This window comes from Dufourea novaeangliae, unplaced genomic scaffold (genome assembly GCF_001272555.1).
Source record: "Dufourea novaeangliae isolate 0120121106 unplaced genomic scaffold, ASM127255v1 scaffold55, whole genome shotgun sequence".
NCBI lineage: Eukaryota > Metazoa > Arthropoda > Insecta > Hymenoptera > Halictidae > Dufourea > Dufourea novaeangliae.
In genome coordinates, this window is record NW_015373934.1 from 823,049 (window position 1) to 840,039 (window position 16,991).

The window sequence follows — 16,991 nt, forward strand, 5'->3', positions numbered from 1 at the left end:
CAGCTCTCCCCCTCTCTCTCCCTGTTAAAGTTCTTCCTCCAGCTCTAGATCCCTCTCTAGACCTTTCCCGTTCCATCTAGCTCCGTTTAGATCTTCCACGGCGTCGTCTCTCCCACCATCCCCTCAGTTTTTCACGTTGCGCCGCGCGAAAACGCGTGGGGACGCACGAGAATACGGGGCCTCCGGGGCGCGGCGCAGCGTCCTGGCGGGGCTAAAGCTCGAAATAAGCCGCAGCTGGAGCTGTCTAGGGCTCTCGTTCGTTCGCCTCCATTCCCGGGTGGCATCATCGCTATTGATTTATCTTTTGGCAATACCCGTAACCCTCGCGAAAGCGATTCGTGAGACACGGAGGCGGACCGCGTCCCCGGGAATATGCGCGTCTTCTCCGCTCGAACGACAGGCCACGTGGAGCCAGCGCCCCCGAATTGCGACCGAAATGGATTCGTGGCGAACGGCGATACCGTTCGGGTCGTGTCGATTTAATTTTTGTAAATTACAGACTCCTCTCGATTATCGTCCGGGTTGGTCTACACGATTATTGTCCAGGCGTTATCCCCACCACTTGTGAGGGGGAGGGACCAGTCAAGTGCATACTTTCTTGCCCCTCCGCTTTTTGGAACAAACGAATTTACGAGGGTCTGAAACATTTCTCCCTATGCGATTATTGTCTCGGCGCGGACCTGACTTCCGGACGATAATCGAGAGGAGTCTGTAATTTATTTTTGGATTCTCGTGCAGGTAACATCACGTCGTAAATGTTCTCACACATCGCCGGTGAAGGGAGCAGCGTTTTTTCCAGTTTGGAAGAACTAATTCGCTAAGAAAAATAAAACGGCCCCCGAGCTGTGCTGGTTCGGTACTCTCGCGTTATTACCTTGGTGTATTCTTGCCTATTTAATTCTTGAATCCCCAGACACCCAGAGATCGTCGAGCTCGAGAGTAGACTGACGGGAATCCATTACGATCCGTCGTGGATAGAAGGTATGTATTCGCGTAGCCTAATGATCTTAAAAGCAATTTCATAGATTCCTGTTGCGAAGCAGTAGCAGTAGACGGTCATTTTGGTTCACTCGAACCAATTCGACCAATTCGCACACTCATCAAGGATTTACTGTAGAGGCCAATTTCGTGTCGAAACACATGGTTGCACGGGGGAGGATCGTCTATTTTTTGGCAGGGTGAACGTTTACAGCGTCGAACAAACGCGTGGGCCACACAATACATGTGAACCATAGGCGTTGACGTGACCCGCATCAGGATAATACACGATATTCACAGCCGAGCAATTTTCGGTGCAGCGAGGCGATTTAATTTTAAAAGCGACAGACGGCCTCTCCATAATATATTATCGAACCGTCGAGTGACGGCGACGGTCCACGGAAGACAATACGACCCCCTGTTGCCAATGATAATACCGCTGCATTGTGTTCGGATGTCGGCTAGCCGATCTAACAATTAACGAAAATTCCGACCGTGCATGAAATATTTAATCGTCGCGTAACAGGTGGAGAGCCAGCTCTCCGTCAGCCTCCCCCCGTACGTTTTAAACGCCCGAATTACAGAGTCTGTTGTGTGTTTCGTTTAACCCTTCTATAGCTCCATTTTCTTTAGGTCACTATAAAAAAAAATTCGTGCGACGTGAAACCAACGAATGTCAACGTCTAAATACAAATTACCGATGAATCGACAATTTTCAGACTTTTATTACGTTACTCTGATATTTATAGATCAACGGTGATCAAACTGCGGCTCCCGAGACAATATATATTAGATTCCATTGTCATTCTTCCTAAACTTTTATATTAATAATCAACAATAGTACAATATACCACCAATATTAGAATACTTTATTCCTGTCTCTTGAATATTCGAAAAATCTAGCTATGCAAAATAGTATAAGTGGTTCTTATTACATCGTAAAAACTTGCCCCACCGCATAGGGTTAACCGGAAACGGCAGGACCGTCTCGCGAACTCTGAGCGTTCGAAAAAAACAATATTGTTCGTACGACATTTGTGCCAGTAAACTCCTGGGCAATATCCTCAGTGAATCTGTCGATTGTTGAAGCGAAAGTGAGACAAACGTTTGGCTTCGTATGTCGGTGGACCATAGGGTGATCGCACACCGTCGACCAACTCCGAACGGGTACGTCTAAATAGATAAGACGGTCGTTTCGGCTCGTCAGAGCAACCGACGCCCGCGGCTGACACGCGTCGCCGTCGCGACGTCCCATCCCCGGACAGCCCACAAGGGGATATATTTAGTCCGGACGGACGCGCACCGAATGGCGCGAGTTTCGCTAGAGTGGCGGCGACGGGGAGGGGGGGAGGGACAAATGCACACCGCAAAAGTGTCCGAATTAATGGCGTGCTATTCCGGGGGAATAAACGATACGTTTTCGCTCGTAAACCTGTACACGCGTGTGTGCACGTCCTCTGATACCCTCCGCCTCGCAGCCCCAACCCCCCACCCCCCAGGGGACATTTCTCCATCGTTTTGGCACTGGGTCTGGTGCGCACAAATCGATTTTAAACCTCGTCGACCGAGCGATTTTTCGATCGTAAAGCACCTGAGTGGACAGGATAGGTAAGTAGTTACTCTGAAACGACAAGCACGTGATGAACCTTGTGGTCGAATATACAGGGTGTATCACCCGATTTTGACATCGTGATTTTCTCGCTATTGTTACATTGCTATAGCAAATAATGTTTCAGCGGAGGCTTGAATGGTATCGAGTGGGGCTTATTCTGATGTTATTAGTTTTTTCGTGAGTGGACGCGTAAAGGTCATATAAAGGTCAACTTTGTTTATTTAAATGGAATGTGGTAGTTTTGAATACATCAGTCGATGCAGCTGGATATTCGTTATAAGAAGGTGCTAACCTATGTGTGTCGAAAAGTTAGTAATTCAGGAGATGCTTCAATTTAAATAATTCTAAAACACCATTACTGTCGTACTAAGACGTTAGCGTTTATTTACAGGAATGGTGATAAGAGAATTGACAAAGAAATGTCCTTTGGGGTAAACATTTAGGTACCATAAAGCCAGTTCAGAAATTTTTACGAGAAAACATCATAAGGTCGGCACTAGGCGAATCGGAATTCTTTGTTCGTGGGTCGAAGACGACTGGTATCGACTTATCGAACTTATTGGAACATATGACTTCTAATATTTATGACTAATGAAACTTATTACTTATAAAACTGATGACTTGTAAAACTGGTAACTTATAAAACTTATGACTTATTGAAACATGACTTCTAATATTTATGGCTTACGAAACTTGTAATTGACGAAGCTTATGACTCACGAAACATATAACTCGTGAAACTTACAAATTATGAAACGTATAACTTATGAACTCACAACTATATGAACGCAATGAAGTTTACACTCTTACGGATATCACGGTAAGACAAAACGTAGCGGTATCCAGGCAAAGAAATAAAAGGAGGAAGAATAAAGGTCGTGTCGACTCGCACCTCCCCGGTTAACAAGCTAATCCATATAGAAAATCCCTGGGAAGATGCCTCGAGAGGCCAACGTTGCTCGAAAGCGTGGGCGGATAATCTCGACCGGAAATATCGACGGTGTTCGATCTATGGTTCGATCATCTGGCTCGTGGTATTCCTGGACACGCGAATACCTCGACGATTCTCGTGGCAGAATCCAGAGATAGTCGATAACAGTAAGAACATGGTAATTCATGCGGCAAAATCACATTCCTCCTGGATAGAAATCGCGTTTCGAAGCGTCGAAACCTGGCCCAGAAATCGTGAAACAATATACAAGGGTGTTAATAAAAATTTTTAACATTCCTACAAGGTGGTTTCTGTTAAATTAAAAGGAAAATCAATAATGACGAGATTACATTCGAGGCTTCATTTCCCAGTTATCAGTTATCGAAAATATAGACAAAATAGACTTGAAATATGCCCGACGCGACGGGTTATTCTACTAGAGAGACGAGAGTTCTTCGACCGTTTCACGAGTCGGTCTCTCCTTCGTTTCGTTTTTATTCAATCAACAGCCTCACTGGGTCGTCGATCCAGCCAGTGTATCTGTTAGAAATCGACCAGTCGAGTAGTGGAACGGTAACCAACTCGTGGAACAGTTGAAGAACGCGTCTTTCAAGTGGAATAAGCCGTCGCGTCAGACGTACTTCGCCCGTATTTTCAATGACTAACACTAGAACCACCGAAGATGAACGTGTTTCTATTTCTGTCACGTTGATAAAAGGGACAGATCGATAAATTAACGAACGTCTTCGTTGATATAGTGCAATAAAACTTGCGAAATATCTCAGAACATACACTGTTATGACGTTTTAATAATTTCCATAAATGCCTACGAACATTTTGACTGCTTTGGTAGTTCCAGTGATGAATAACTCGAAAATAAATTCGTCATTCCTGATTTTCCTCTCGATTCGCCATCATATAGAAGCCACCCTGTGAAGGTATCCCACATATTTATTAAAACCAATTTAAAAGTTTTTCTTTTTCTACGCTCTTTAATCGGGTCGTTACTGCACCCCGTGCACAGACTTTGTGGAATTCTACTGTATTACAGAAACCGAAGAATCGTGTCGGTTAACGTGCTAATAGAGCGAAGCCACTGTCACGTAAAGTACCATCCTAAAGAACTTTTCTCCGCTGGTAACACCCAACCAGGATCAGAGGGGGGAATACGGTGGTTTGGTTTTTCCAAAGGTGGGATAGCTTGTGTTCACGACGATCCCCTGGAGGCTGTCCAGATAAATATGATAAATGAAACCACGACGATAAAGCGGCCTCAGCGGCGCCAAGACGATGGCCTGTGGTAGCAAAAGGGAGACAATATGTGCGTTCCAGGTTCGCACCATGGAAAAATAATCCGTGGCCCGGTACAGAGGTCGGAAAATAAGGTGGCTGAACGAGTGGTAGGAGAGAAATAGCTAGAAAACCGACGAAACACGGAGGATTTGGGAAAGAAAGAACGCCCGTGGAAAGTTTATTATAGTTCCTGAATAGAAGGGGCGTCGAGGAGGACACCGGGTACGAGCAATTTTTATGATAAAGCAAACAATAAAGCGTATCTGGTGGGATAAAGGGGGAGGGGGGCAAGAAAGTAATATAAAAACCGTCAACGCGGCCCCCGCTGTTGCGGACGCTGTTAATTGAATGAACTTGTGAAACGCCCGCTGGTCGCGTGACAATGGAAACGGGAATTCATTTAAACGCGATGTAGGGAGGGGAATGAATCGAAGATGAAATGTTCTCATCTCCGGGGACCTCTTGTGAACAGCTTTGAAATAGACAAGACTTTCTTGCCTTCTTTATGTCCGAAACAAAAAAAAAAAAGGAATAATAGAATGTCACACCGAGTTCAGCGTCGGAGTCAGTTCCAGTCACGATGCAATTAAGAGTCAATTCAGCGTTAAGAGTCAATTCAGCCACGTACAGTACAGAATCAGTTCGACTTCAGAGAGGCAAAGAGTTGCAGAGAGAGTTTCCTCGACGTCAATCTGAACTCTGACCTTAGGACAGACTGACATGGTTCCAACAAGATCAGAGTTCCATGTGGAAAATCAGGTCCACCTCAGGTTTACTCGTGGCATTGGAGAAGAGCCTCTTAAAATTTGGTATCAGGAATTATTGAAATTTATGCCAAATTAACATTCGATTTAATATTTATTTCAGTATTTGAAATAAATTTACCAACTGGTAGGAGGTCTTTATCTTACACCACTTTTTCCCTCCCCTAGTGGAAGCCAACTTTGCTCGTACATCTCACAATCAGAACGATCAGGCTCTGGACATAAGAAATCAGCAATTAGAATTCTAAGAGTAATAAGGTTCCTCTTATAAATAAGTGTACAGTAGATTCTACTGATCCCCCAAAGGGTGGCCTCCTTCGAGTTTAGAAAAAAACAGGTACTCCATCGCGACATTTCCGTGGCCATCGACGAAGAACCTAGTCGTGCCCTGAACAAGAACCTGAAAGAACCAGCGTGGATATAGAGGTCGTAGACAGTAGACGAAAAATAATTCAGAAGACCAACGAACCTCTGGAGGGATTCATCTCAACGAATGGATCGCAAACGAGTGATTAACTTCGGGTGGAACGACGGAAGAACTGAATGAATTCGGGAAGACTGGGGGAATGTGAAAAAATCCATAAACAACGATGAAATAACACACGGAAGAGCCGTGATTCACGAGGGCTGTCTTCAGATACGATGGAACGAAAGTGATCGGAGGAGCCGGAGTTTCATGGGGAAACGATTGGTCGAACGCGGCTCGACGTCGCGGGGAACAATTAAAATTAGACGTGATTTCTCGGTGGAGGGCGGAGTCACGTGTGCGTGTGAAAGAAGATAGATAATAAAAACGAGGGAAAACAGAGCGAGAAGAAGATTGGGGAAGGGAAAGAATGAAAGAACGACGAGAAGAACGATCAGTCATTCCGAAAAACACGAGGGCCTTAAACAACTCACCGGGTCAAAAGCATCGGCGGATGTGTTACGAGGAGCTCGTGCGTGATGTCGTTCTTCCTTCTTTTTCTCTTCCCCATTACTTGGGACAGTTTTCATCTTTAACCGAATTGCCGCGAATAGGCGGGAAAAGAATGATGGAGTCGTTTTTTAACGCCGCCGCCGCTGGAGCTGTGGAACACTAAATCAACCGGGGCTCATTAACGTCGCCGTTACGGTTTTTGCACTCAATCCTTTCTCCTCGGGCCCGTTCAGACGGTAACAGATTTTTGAGCGTGTTAAGTGGACACGGGAATGGGGAACGGTGAGATATTGGTCGGTAGTCGTCACGGGATTATCTGGACCCCAGAGCCAGAATGTCTGTTGCGAAGACACAGACGTTTCGAACTTTAAAGGACAGCAAATCAAAGATGCAGAGAACCTTATGACTAGACTGCGGATTTTTATGCATTTATAGCATACTCTGACTTGCAAAACGTAGTAAAGTAAAGGATCTAATAGAATTTAATTGTATTTATTTATTATTATTAACGTATTAAAATCCCTAGTACAGGGAACAAACTTCTGTGCAATTTTGTTTTTCATATGCCAGTGTTCGAAACTGTAAATTTACATAAACATCCGCAGTCTACTTATGACTTTTTTTTTTAACGTGTGTCTGTGAAATAGTTAGGATTAACTGGAATAAATCGATTAATTTTTTAGTAGAAATGTAACCGTAGAAAGAACTGACCTTTCCATTGATTCTAGAGCGAAAAGAGGGGATTAATTTCACTCGAGGTTGAAGATCGAAGTTACGGGTTCGGGGTGGACATCGAGCATAAGGATGATGATTGAAGTTCGAGGTTGAAGACTGAAATCGGAACACGAAACTCAAGGAAGAGAGAAAGAGTATTTAGTTTCGAAGGTTCGAGCTAGTGAAGGCTGAATATTGGAACTTATAGTTGGAGCCTTAAGATTGGTACACGAAATCGTTGGTAATGATTGAAGTTTCGTGAACGAAGGGACGATACTGAAATTGCACGTTGCAAAAACAATTTTTGACAAGCACCAAGCGTGTAAAGTCGCGAATAATTTATCGGCAACATTCTCACGCGCTTCTCTGAAGAGAGAAATCAAAGGGACAAGCGTATAAATCACGAATCCTATCGTGACCGATAAGGAATGCAGAATGTTCCGGATAACCGACCACGCAACAAAAGGATCCACGAGGTTCACGCGTGTGCCATATCGCGAGGCCTCTCCCTTTTCTCCCTCTACAGCGATGTTGTAATTTTTAATCGTACCATCCGCCTAAGCAGGTTCCTACCATCGAAGAGAACGTGGCTCTCGCCTGTACGGTGAAAGTAACAGGTCGAAAGGTGTCATTCCGTGAGATTGTAGCCAGGAAAATGTAATTAATTAATACGTTGCTTTCCGTGCTAATTGCATTTCCGAAGAATTTTTAAATAATTAACCTTCGACCATCTTGTCCGTTCGAGGACTTTCTGTGATTATTATCCTGTTCCGAAATCTCGTGCGGAATCACATCTCTTGAGGCAATATTTAGAACCGAACGGAAAACTCGTTTCCGTGTTTTACATTTTTTTCTGGTTACAGTCATTTTGCTGTATCGTTATTGTGTACGCTATAAACGCTTAAAACGGACGGTCGAGTAACGAGTGGAAATGGATTCCACTAGAAATGAATGAGGATCAAATTGGAAATCGATTTATGGACTCACCTCCTCCTCATCAGACGCGGGTTCCTCGTAATCGGATTCCGTGTCCTTGAAAACGAAGATGCTGTCGGACGGATCCAGCTGACGATTGTTACCGAACTGCGTTTGCTTGTCAGACAACTGGTTCGGTGAAGTAGTCTCCACCATGATCTTCTTGGACGTGTGTCGCAGCAAATACTGGATCGAGAAGACCTTACTACCGCCGTGGGATCTCTGCAATTAACCACACAAGGGGTTCTCCATTATTAACTATCCGTACAATAACATGTTAAGCCAGACAAGCAATTTAAATACATATGGGGACCGTTACTTTTCCGTAGACCCGACAGTGAACTCTTTTAACCAAATTTTAATGAACTGATTTTATCTTGTAACAAATAATATGACATAAGACAATAGATAATAGATAATAAGACATCATGAGAAAATGTTCTCTTGTTCCGTGTAATTCTAAATGCACACGCGTGTCTAAGAGGTGAAAGACCCAGACGCGACCGACTGACTGATAAACGGTATCGTTTCTGAAGGATGTTCATTCATCATCGAAAGTATTTAAATCACGATACTTCATTCATCGTGTATTCACATGGATACGGCCACATGGCCCAGGTACTTATGCATTCATTTATAGACATGAATAAGCCACGGTATTAAACAAATACGGCGATATGAACGGTATGGATCAAATTATCGTTTACGTCACGACGATGTACCGTGCACGTGCGACGTATTATCTCTTTCTATATATATATACACACACGTACACATATACGTACGTGCTTATGTATATATCATTCGCACAGGCTCGTGTACAGACACTACATAAGCATATGTTGACGCTACTCCGATGCTACACGCTTTTTGGGTTAGGTAGTCCGGCTTGACTTAAAAATGTTTATAAATGATGCATTCAATTTCGAAAACCGTTACAATGATAATTTCGAATACACCACATAAATGAACGGATTACGGTGTTCAATTATATTTTATCCAACAGAATAAAGGGGAAACATTCGTGAAACGCGGTGAGGTTAGAAAGGTAACGTGGATTATGAATAGAATGTTGTTCGGAATAACATTGTAAAAGATAGCTAAACGCAGGCTTACGAAATAGGTTGCTGATATGCTCGTCCCTAATTTAAATAAACACTGTAACCACATTTAGAATAATTTGCACTTAGGATCAAGCACAACACTTAAATTACCGAACGTGTCGCGACATCAATCCAAATCGAAATGATGCTGCCATCTAGACGTTATGGGTGTACTTGCTAACGAAACTTTTTAAACCAATTCCCGCTCATTTTTTGTATTTAAATCTTACACCTTCTTTGTTCTGCAATCTTTGCTGTCAATATTTTCCAATGAATTTCTATTAATAATATAACTAAAGGGTTTTCTTTCTGTACTATGAACCTGTTTATACTTTTGAATCTTTAACCCTTTGCGCACAGTCGAGGCATATTATATGTTTGGCGCAAACCATAAACATAGTCACTAAAGCTCATACATGTGCCTATCAGCTACTTATATCTGATTTGAATTAACTGTCGTTGCAACGACTAGGCTCGAGAGAGCGTATGACTTCGAATCGCTCTGTCCGCAAAGAGTTAAAAGAACAATCGAGAATACAGTTACCTCTATGAGTTTCGTATAAAAAAAAATACAAAATTTTAATGTTTCCATAGGAGCATTATTACATGCGTGTTAATAAAAATATAAAATTGCTAAATATTTAATTCGTTGAATTACTTTAAGTTTCCATATTTGCGGTTCCATCTTGTTTCGTCAGAGCAAATGTCTTTCCATGCTTCAATATAATGTCCCCTTTGCCGTTGCCCTCGAATTTACATTCGTCCAACGAAACTTCAGACACACCAACTAATAATTCCTTGCCGCCACACTTGTTGTCCGAACCGCGCAAATATTTTTGTGTCTCTAGTCGCATTGCGTATTCTTTAAAGTGACTCAGATAGCAATTTCTAGCTGTCAGTTTTACATTGTCATACAACTAAATGAACAATACTAAAATGTAATAACATTCGTGACTATATAAGCATAAGAACATAAACAACACACCTGTATGCCCTCTGCGCAATTTTTAAAACTACAGTTGTTCATAAGAACTTCCCCGTTACTATAAATAACTAGGGCAGTTCCAAGGCCGTCGAAAACTGTATTTTCTATAATCAGTTTTGCATTGGGCAGAACAACAACACCCAACTTGACTATACTTTGATTCGAAGCACATATTTTACAATTAACTATCTTTGTGATTCCAGCTCTGACTATTACAACAGCTCTTAGATCTCCTGCATCTACAGTAATACCTTCTAATAATACCTGAAAATGTATAATTTAAAAAAAGAACAACAGTTAACACTGATTAACAATAAATAAACAAAATGATTTACTTCATTGCCAGAAAAGTCCAGCAATGATGGTGCAGTTTCAGAATCTTTCACAGAAAGAATAGTGCGTTCCACATTATGAACTCCCCTGATGGTACCCCCTTCTTCCAGATTCCCAGCACTTTTAATGTAATGGGTTCCTTCCGCGACAACAACTGTGTCCCCTGAATCACAAGCATGTAGAGTCTCGTGTAAAGATCCAGATATTCTACATGTAAGGTGATTTAATTAAATATCGATTGATGTAATGCATATAGAATTTATGATACATACTTAAAATATAACTCTGCAGGCAAATAGACTTGGACTTTATTTATAGCTTCCTTCATTTCTTCCAGAGTACCACCAAGCCACACAAAGTATCCTTCCATGCATCTTTCTTTACTTTCACTTCTTTGTATTTTTTCATTAATCAAGGATGTAGTTCGATTTTTCACAAGGATTTCTCTCATCGCAGGATTCTCCAGAACTTCCATCTCCCTCTTAATTTGTTGCAGTCTAAAGTGAAGTTTCATCAGTTGACATGCTGTTCCCCCATCAACTACCTCATGAGACTCTTCCTCTTCAGAGATAGTATCCTCCAATCTTGATATTTTCTGCTGAACTTCTCTGCCCTCCCTTATCAAACTCCTAATAACATCACTAGTCTCTTTACTAACGACACCCCTTTTCATGTCAAAGAACAATCTAATTCTTGTCTCTAAATGTACAGACACCCAATCAGCACTGTCATCGTCATCTAAGTCCCACGGCATCCATAAGTAATTATAAAAGAATCTTAGTTGATCGATACAGTTGGAAGTGCCCACCATATCCAATACATTATTTGCTTGACTATGAGTTGGATAAAGTTCCACAAGAGGTACGTCGTACTTCTCGGGTAAATGAATTTCATCTTGAACAGCAGTGATTTTAACTAATGCAGACAGATCAGCAAAATCAACTTGCTCTACTTCTACTACTACTATGGTGGGATAGTGGATCTGAAAATCTTCGCATACTAAGCGTGGTATTTTCCACAATGCCTGCCAACCAACAGGTTCTATTACAAGTTCCACATGATAACACCATTCTGCTTGAATTTGGGAAGCTGGCACGATTTCTCCTCTGCTGGATAAGATCTCTGTTAATTCTACCAGTCTTTCTTGAAGACTCTTGTCAAAAGTATATATCTCCATTGATACGTGCGACCTATAAAACGAAGAAAACACTATAAAATTCTTACTACAGCTGCAAAATCTTACCTTTCGGTCACAAATTTACTTTGTCAAAATTTTGCCGAATATTATAAAAAGGAACAAAATGTACACGAAAGTTTCAGGCTCTGTCACGTTTTCGTCGAAGAATAGAAGACTTATCGAAATTATACAGTTATTCTGTAATATTTCCTAATAACTTCCAAATCTATGGAATAAAATCATAATATAGAATTTTACAGTGAGATGATGTTCTTTCGTGAAACTAACAGCACATTTTAAATTAATTTTATATCATACGACCGGTGAAACTGTTTCACCGTGAAAGTGTTGTAAAAAATTTGAACCGCAACGTTGAGGAATCTGATTGGTTGTCGTTATTTCGATTCTCGTTCTCAGCAATTATTGACCTATCGATATGTCAGTCTGACAGGTAAACAGTTGTATTATCGCATAAATAAACAGTGCCTTACTTTCAGTAACAATTTGAATTATGTCTGGAGAAATATTAGGTTCGTTCGCGTTATTGTTAGAAACTGTTTCTTTAAATATTACACATTTTTTGTATGCGTTGTTATGTGTACATGTATATCTGTAAACAAATCAACATGAGCGTAACTTTAATTAATGCACCAACATAATTTTACAGATAATTGTCTTTTAATAAATAAGGACGAAAATACGGAGCAAAGTTTGAAAAATGAGGAAGATGAACTTTTTGATGAGATTATTGGTCACATAGAAGATATTTTGTTAGGTATGAATTGAAAATGCCATTAAAAAAAACGATTCTATTGCTTAAAACAACTGTTTGTTTTAGAAAGTGAGTTTAATGCCATTCAAAAAAAGTTTCTGGACCAATATTGGGATGTTTTTGAGCCCATAGAAGAAAATAAATTAATTTATACAAGCATATTTAATGAATATGTAAGTACTTTAAGACAGTGTATCCCCTTTTTCATAGCTGTGTATCCAATCATAAATATTTGAATTTTTACAGAATAAAACTGTAGAAAGTTATATTGTTAATTACTTAGGAAAAGTAATACCACATTTCGACATAAGCACGTTCCTACAACTTTTAAGGTATCCATTAAAACTGTTTACACACTGCATGTAAATATCATAAGTGTTTTTAATGGATTCATCCATGTTCTTAAATGTTTTAGTAACAGACAGAATGAATTGGAGGGTGAGGTTTTTGAAGTATTATCAACATTCACAGATTTTGTGGCTTTCAAAGAAATGTTCCTTGACTACAGAGCTGTAAGTATTCTTAGCCACTCAATGTAAAATTGAAGAAACAATAAAATGGAATATTAATAATGGTTATTGCCAGGTAAAGGAAGGAAAAGTACAAGATCTTAGCTCTGGAATATCTGTCACATGTCTCAAAACATATACAGATGACAATCATTCCACCAAATAAAAACATGTTACTGAATCTACCGAAAGAACAAATTACGAAATATTTATTATGTCCATTCTGTAATGCTCAACTGCAATTTTTAGAAAACAATATGCTCATTATGTTTACAATTCTCTTCGTGTTTCAGTTATGGAGGTACAAAAAATATATACAGTATCTAATAATACTCTGAGCATGGATAAAATAAAACACTGATTAGTTTTTGTGCCTTGCGAATTCAGTACCTGCACAAAATATGCCCAATGCGTTATTATAATATATTATATTATAGTATTCTGTTCAAATAAAACAATGAGAGACACAAGGAATTTAGTGTTCAACACATAAGTATTTCCATTTGTACAAGTTTGCTGTTAGTTTCGTTTGGCATACGGTATGGAAGGGTTCCAGCAAAACTTGTTAACGCGCGTGCTTGTTCCCGAAGATCCAGAAGCTGTTGTTTTCTTGCTTCCTCATCGCCTGGCTCCATAGATCGTAACTTCTGGTATTGACGATAGAGTATCGTCATGGTTGCCAACAGAACATCCGCCAATGTGCCAGCCACTTCTGGCGACACGCGTCGCAGAGCATTCACTCTCTCATCGACTTTTCTTACATGTAACGGTAACAATTTGGACTTTCCGATAGTCTGTAATAAATTCAAATTTATAAAGCGTGTAAAAACACGGAGATGAAATCCGATAGTGCTAACATCCTATTTAATTTCGTATAGTTCCTAGCTTCAACGTTCTTCATCCTAGATGGTGTAAAGTGACCATGATCTTTTTACAAGATTATACTTCAAAATAAATAACAGAAACTTCCATAAGATGTTAGAACTATTCTATATCTCAGTTCTAACATTAATGATATCATATTTCTTACCCTAAGGGCGCTTTGATATTGTTCATTGTGAAACTGATCGAAGAATACCATTAGATGTCTCAAAGTATGAAAAGCAGAAACTAATTCAGATGGCGCTTGTATCTCGATTCCTTGATACCTAAGAACAAAAATTCCATGTTTATGTGACACTGAATAAAATCCGTAGTATTTTACATTTTATTTTAATATTACCTTGTACTTATGTCGGTAGACGTAAGTTGCAATCGAGATCTTAATGCCGAAGAATTTTGACTAACTACTTGAGCCAAGAGTGTGCACAGTAAACTAAGAACCTTCTCGTGATTACCAGCTAGATCGTACATTGTTACAGCATCTTCTAAGAGACCTTTCCTATATAATGTATCTGCGCTTATATTTATCACGTCTTGCGTGTTAATTTGGAATTGATCTAAGACTCCAGGAATCCAACGATCCTTGTCAATTTTTCCGACTAATTGAGTTCTGTTCGCGAGTGAAGCGTCAACTACCATTTCTGCGGTTGATGCAGCGAACATATTGCGATCATGTGGATCTTTCATGTTCCTAAAATTAGAGCAAATAAAAAAATAAAGTTTCTAGTCTGCATATTCATCGCATATTTCTTCATACAAACCTTAATAGGAATAAATAGTGCAAGCATTCTTTTGGATCGGTGGAATCAAACCTCTTAACGTATAATAATATCAATCTAGCGAAGTTTAATCTTTTCGCTGGTGGTTTGTCCGCAGGATCAACGCTTAGAAGAGGCGCTAAAACACTCTGACTTACACCTAATAAATTATGTTCGTGCATGGCTGCCGCTAAATGCACTGCATGCGGTAAGAGCCTTGCTCCTGCGCCTCTTGCTAGAAATTCAATTGCAGCTTCGAACTGACCAGTCAAAAATAGCATTGAAAAATAGACGAATGGCTGCTCATGTGCATGATAATAGGATTCCCCTGCAATATGTTTGTAATTAAGAAACATTATTGTTATCACGGACTGTCAATATAAAACGTAAATTTTGTGTTACCATATATTTCTGATATTGTGGTCTGTAAATAATCTAATGTCAATTTATTTTCGGAATCTGGTTGATCTCTAACTTGACACAATTTTAGCCATAAATAATCATCCGCTGTGCAAATCACATCAGCATGCAAATCCTCAGTTTCACATGGAACCAATGCACAGTATGCAACTCTTTTATATGGATCTGTAACGGATCTAACATGTTTTCTGTAATGCAGTTTCAGATTTGATTCTGCATAACTGCTGGGATGTTTCTCTGGATCATTGCAAGCTTCTTCTAAAGCAGTTTTAAACTCTGGAAATTCTGCATTGCACTGGTTAAGGCACTGCAATGCAGCTTTGTAATCGCCGACTCTCATACAATAATAAACTAAAGGCCATAATGGCTTGTCTGCTACCACAACATCTTCTAAATCTCTTAGATTTTGTACTTTCACGCTTACGAAACTTTTAACTAATGGCACAGTGCCTGGGATGCCACCCCTCTTTGCCTGTGCCAAGTTTTCACTAATGACAGAGGTCATAAAATCTCTGTATCTATTTTCCAAATATTTTCTAGCTTGCAATACAATTCTCTTCTCAACAATAGGAGTACTCCTAGATTTAATTTGATCTTCCCTTGGAATTGGTGGTATGTCCACCATGTACTTAACCATTTGCCACAGATCTACAATTTTTTTATCATTGAATGACTCAGCAGCTTTACAAAATGCATTAAATAAGCTTGGTCTAGTTATTCCTCTGAGTACATGGTCATTGTAATTTTGTAATTCCTTAACATAAGCTACCTCCACATTGGATAAACCACTGACCATTGATCCAGCTAGCTTAGTACGTTGGGGAGTACCACGTAAATCTACTAACTCCCCTGATGGAGCTGTCATAGCATTTATTATCTCAAATCGCATTTGTTTCCATTCTCCCAACATATGTTCCATTTGCTGAACTCTGGTAAGTTCGAATGTCTAAAATATAAAATTATTAGTTTTGAAATTCCTTGAAATATTATTTACATAAGAAAGTGAGGTAAAAATTCTTACATCTTTGTGAACTTGTTCAATGATTGACAAAATAGCATTTTCCTTTTCATTTCTAAGGTAACTCACTATATCTGTGTCTGCAATAGGATCTAAAGGTTCAAATGTACGTCTTGCACTAAGTGAATTTAACTTCTGTGATATTTGAGGTAAATCAACACCTCGAGATCCAAGCAAAAGGTGCCTAAAATTATGAATAATTATATTTTATAACTTCAACAAAATATATAACTGTATCTACAGAATAAAGAGCCCCGATTTTTGAGATAAAATTTAATTGCCTGGAAAAAGATGTTTTGGCGCCAGAAATTTCTGAATATTCTAGGTTACGATGTACTTAAAAAATGATCACAAGTAATTCAATAAATTTTCCGTTATAAGCACAGATTTTAATATAAACATATAGAAAATAGTTCAGTAAATTATAAATAGTAACTCTGAACATATTCTTACGCCTGAACTTCATTGTCCTGTGTGCCGGTCTGCGTGACACGAGACCAGAGTTCGTTGGAGGCATCTAATATTTGACGAAGATTTCTCTCAACCTGAGGGAGTTCTTCGGTTCCTTCAACGGCAGCAGACAATTGTTCTGCTGATCGCAATAATTCACTAAAGCCAGTATCACCTGACATATGCGAGGAATCAGTGTTCAACATATCGATGTGCCCAAAATCGTTCATATTTAAAACACGATATCCACGGGTTCCATAAATCGCGGGATGAACGAGCTGTGAACTACCAGGGGATTTTGATTTCACTATGTTATATTGAACACCCTTGCTGGGAATGTTTCCATTGAACGCTACAATAAATAATTACAGTCAGGCTTGAGAATTATTAACAGTTCG

General features: G+C 39.9%; 4 protein-coding genes across 6 annotated transcripts in view; 1 reads left to right on the forward strand and 3 right to left on the reverse strand.

Moving 5' to 3' along the window:
• Nucleotides 1-10,021, reverse strand: part of LOC107185258 (RNA pseudouridylate synthase domain-containing protein 2-like) — a 150,023-nt gene extending 140,002 nt beyond the window's left edge. Inside the window, exons 1-2 of one of the 2 annotated variants that reach the window (XM_015572906.1) lie at nt 9,948-10,021; nt 8,199-8,408 (exon numbers count right to left, since the gene is read on the reverse strand). In XM_015572906.1, coding sequence (XP_015428392.1) covers nt 8,199-8,408; nt 9,948-9,974 — 237 coding nt within the window. In that variant the 5' untranslated portion in view covers nt 9,975-10,021. Of the gene's footprint in view, nt 1-8,198; nt 8,409-9,302; nt 9,417-9,947 lie in introns of those variants that run through there. The other variant, XM_015572905.1, reaches the window with a different exon arrangement.
• LOC107185259 (SHC SH2 domain-binding protein 1) lies at nt 9,843-12,106 on the reverse strand. Of its 2 annotated transcripts, none has more exons than XM_015572909.1 (5): nt 11,915-12,106; nt 10,880-11,797; nt 10,610-10,814; nt 10,275-10,538; nt 9,843-10,206 (listed from the first exon to the last, which is right to left on the reverse strand). In XM_015572909.1, the coding sequence occupies exons 2-5, from the start codon at nt 11,782-11,784 to the stop codon at nt 9,949-9,951; spliced, it is 1,632 nt and encodes a 543-aa protein (XP_015428395.1). In that variant the 5' UTR covers nt 11,785-11,797; nt 11,915-12,106; the 3' UTR covers nt 9,843-9,948. The 2 variants fall into 2 exon arrangements, with proteins under 2 accessions (XP_015428395.1, XP_015428394.1); XM_015572908.1 differs by having other exon boundaries at nt 11,851-12,106.
• A 189-nt stretch (nt 12,107-12,295) lies between these two features.
• LOC107195159 (ADP-ribosylation factor-like protein 2-binding protein) lies at nt 12,296-13,231 on the forward strand. The gene is made up of 6 exons (XM_015584946.1): nt 12,296-12,314; nt 12,452-12,559; nt 12,623-12,729; nt 12,803-12,888; nt 12,972-13,068; nt 13,142-13,231. Exons 1-6 carry the CDS (start codon nt 12,296-12,298, stop codon nt 13,229-13,231), a joined length of 507 nt encoding a protein of 168 aa, XP_015440432.1.
• A 23-nt stretch (nt 13,232-13,254) lies between these two features.
• LOC107195199 (nuclear pore complex protein Nup93-like) lies at nt 13,255-16,829 on the reverse strand. Its single transcript, XM_015584999.1, has 7 exons — nt 16,597-16,829; nt 16,147-16,327; nt 15,108-16,071; nt 14,709-15,033; nt 14,288-14,638; nt 14,096-14,213; nt 13,255-13,859 (listed from the first exon to the last, which is right to left on the reverse strand). The coding sequence occupies exons 1-7, from the start codon at nt 16,821-16,823 to the stop codon at nt 13,548-13,550; spliced, it is 2,478 nt and encodes an 825-aa protein (XP_015440485.1). The 5' UTR covers nt 16,824-16,829; the 3' UTR covers nt 13,255-13,547.
• Between the last annotated feature and the right edge of the window lie 162 nt (nt 16,830-16,991).

Bases quoted from the DNA above. Each gene is read 5' to 3' on its own strand.
- LOC107185259 (XM_015572909.1), bottom strand. From the start codon at position 11,784: ATGGAGATATATACTTTTGACAAGAGTCTTCAAGAAAGACTGGTAGAA. The intron at 10,815-10,879 runs GTATGTATCATA...CCTTACATGTAG, and splicing joins CCTGCAGAGTTATATTTTAA to AATATCTGGATCTTTACACG. The intron at 10,539-10,609 runs GTAAATCATTTT...ATACATTTTCAG, and splicing joins TGGACTTTTCTGGCAATGAA to GTATTATTAGAAGGTATTAC.
- LOC107195159 (XM_015584946.1), top strand. The intron at 12,560-12,622 runs GTATGAATTGAA...TGTTTGTTTTAG, and splicing joins CATAGAAGATATTTTGTTAG to AAAGTGAGTTTAATGCCATT. The intron at 13,069-13,141 runs GTAAGTATTCTT...GGTTATTGCCAG, and splicing joins TGTTCCTTGACTACAGAGCT to GTAAAGGAAGGAAAAGTACA.
- LOC107195199 (XM_015584999.1), bottom strand. From the start codon at position 16,823: ATGAACGATTTTGGGCACATCGATATGTTGAACACTGATTCCTCGCAT. The intron at 14,214-14,287 runs GTAATATTAAAA...TTTTGTTCTTAG, and splicing joins TCTACCGACATAAGTACAAG to GTATCAAGGAATCGAGATAC. The intron at 13,860-14,095 runs GTAAGAAATATG...AATTTATTACAG, and splicing joins AATATCAAAGCGCCCTTAGG to ACTATCGGAAAGTCCAAATT.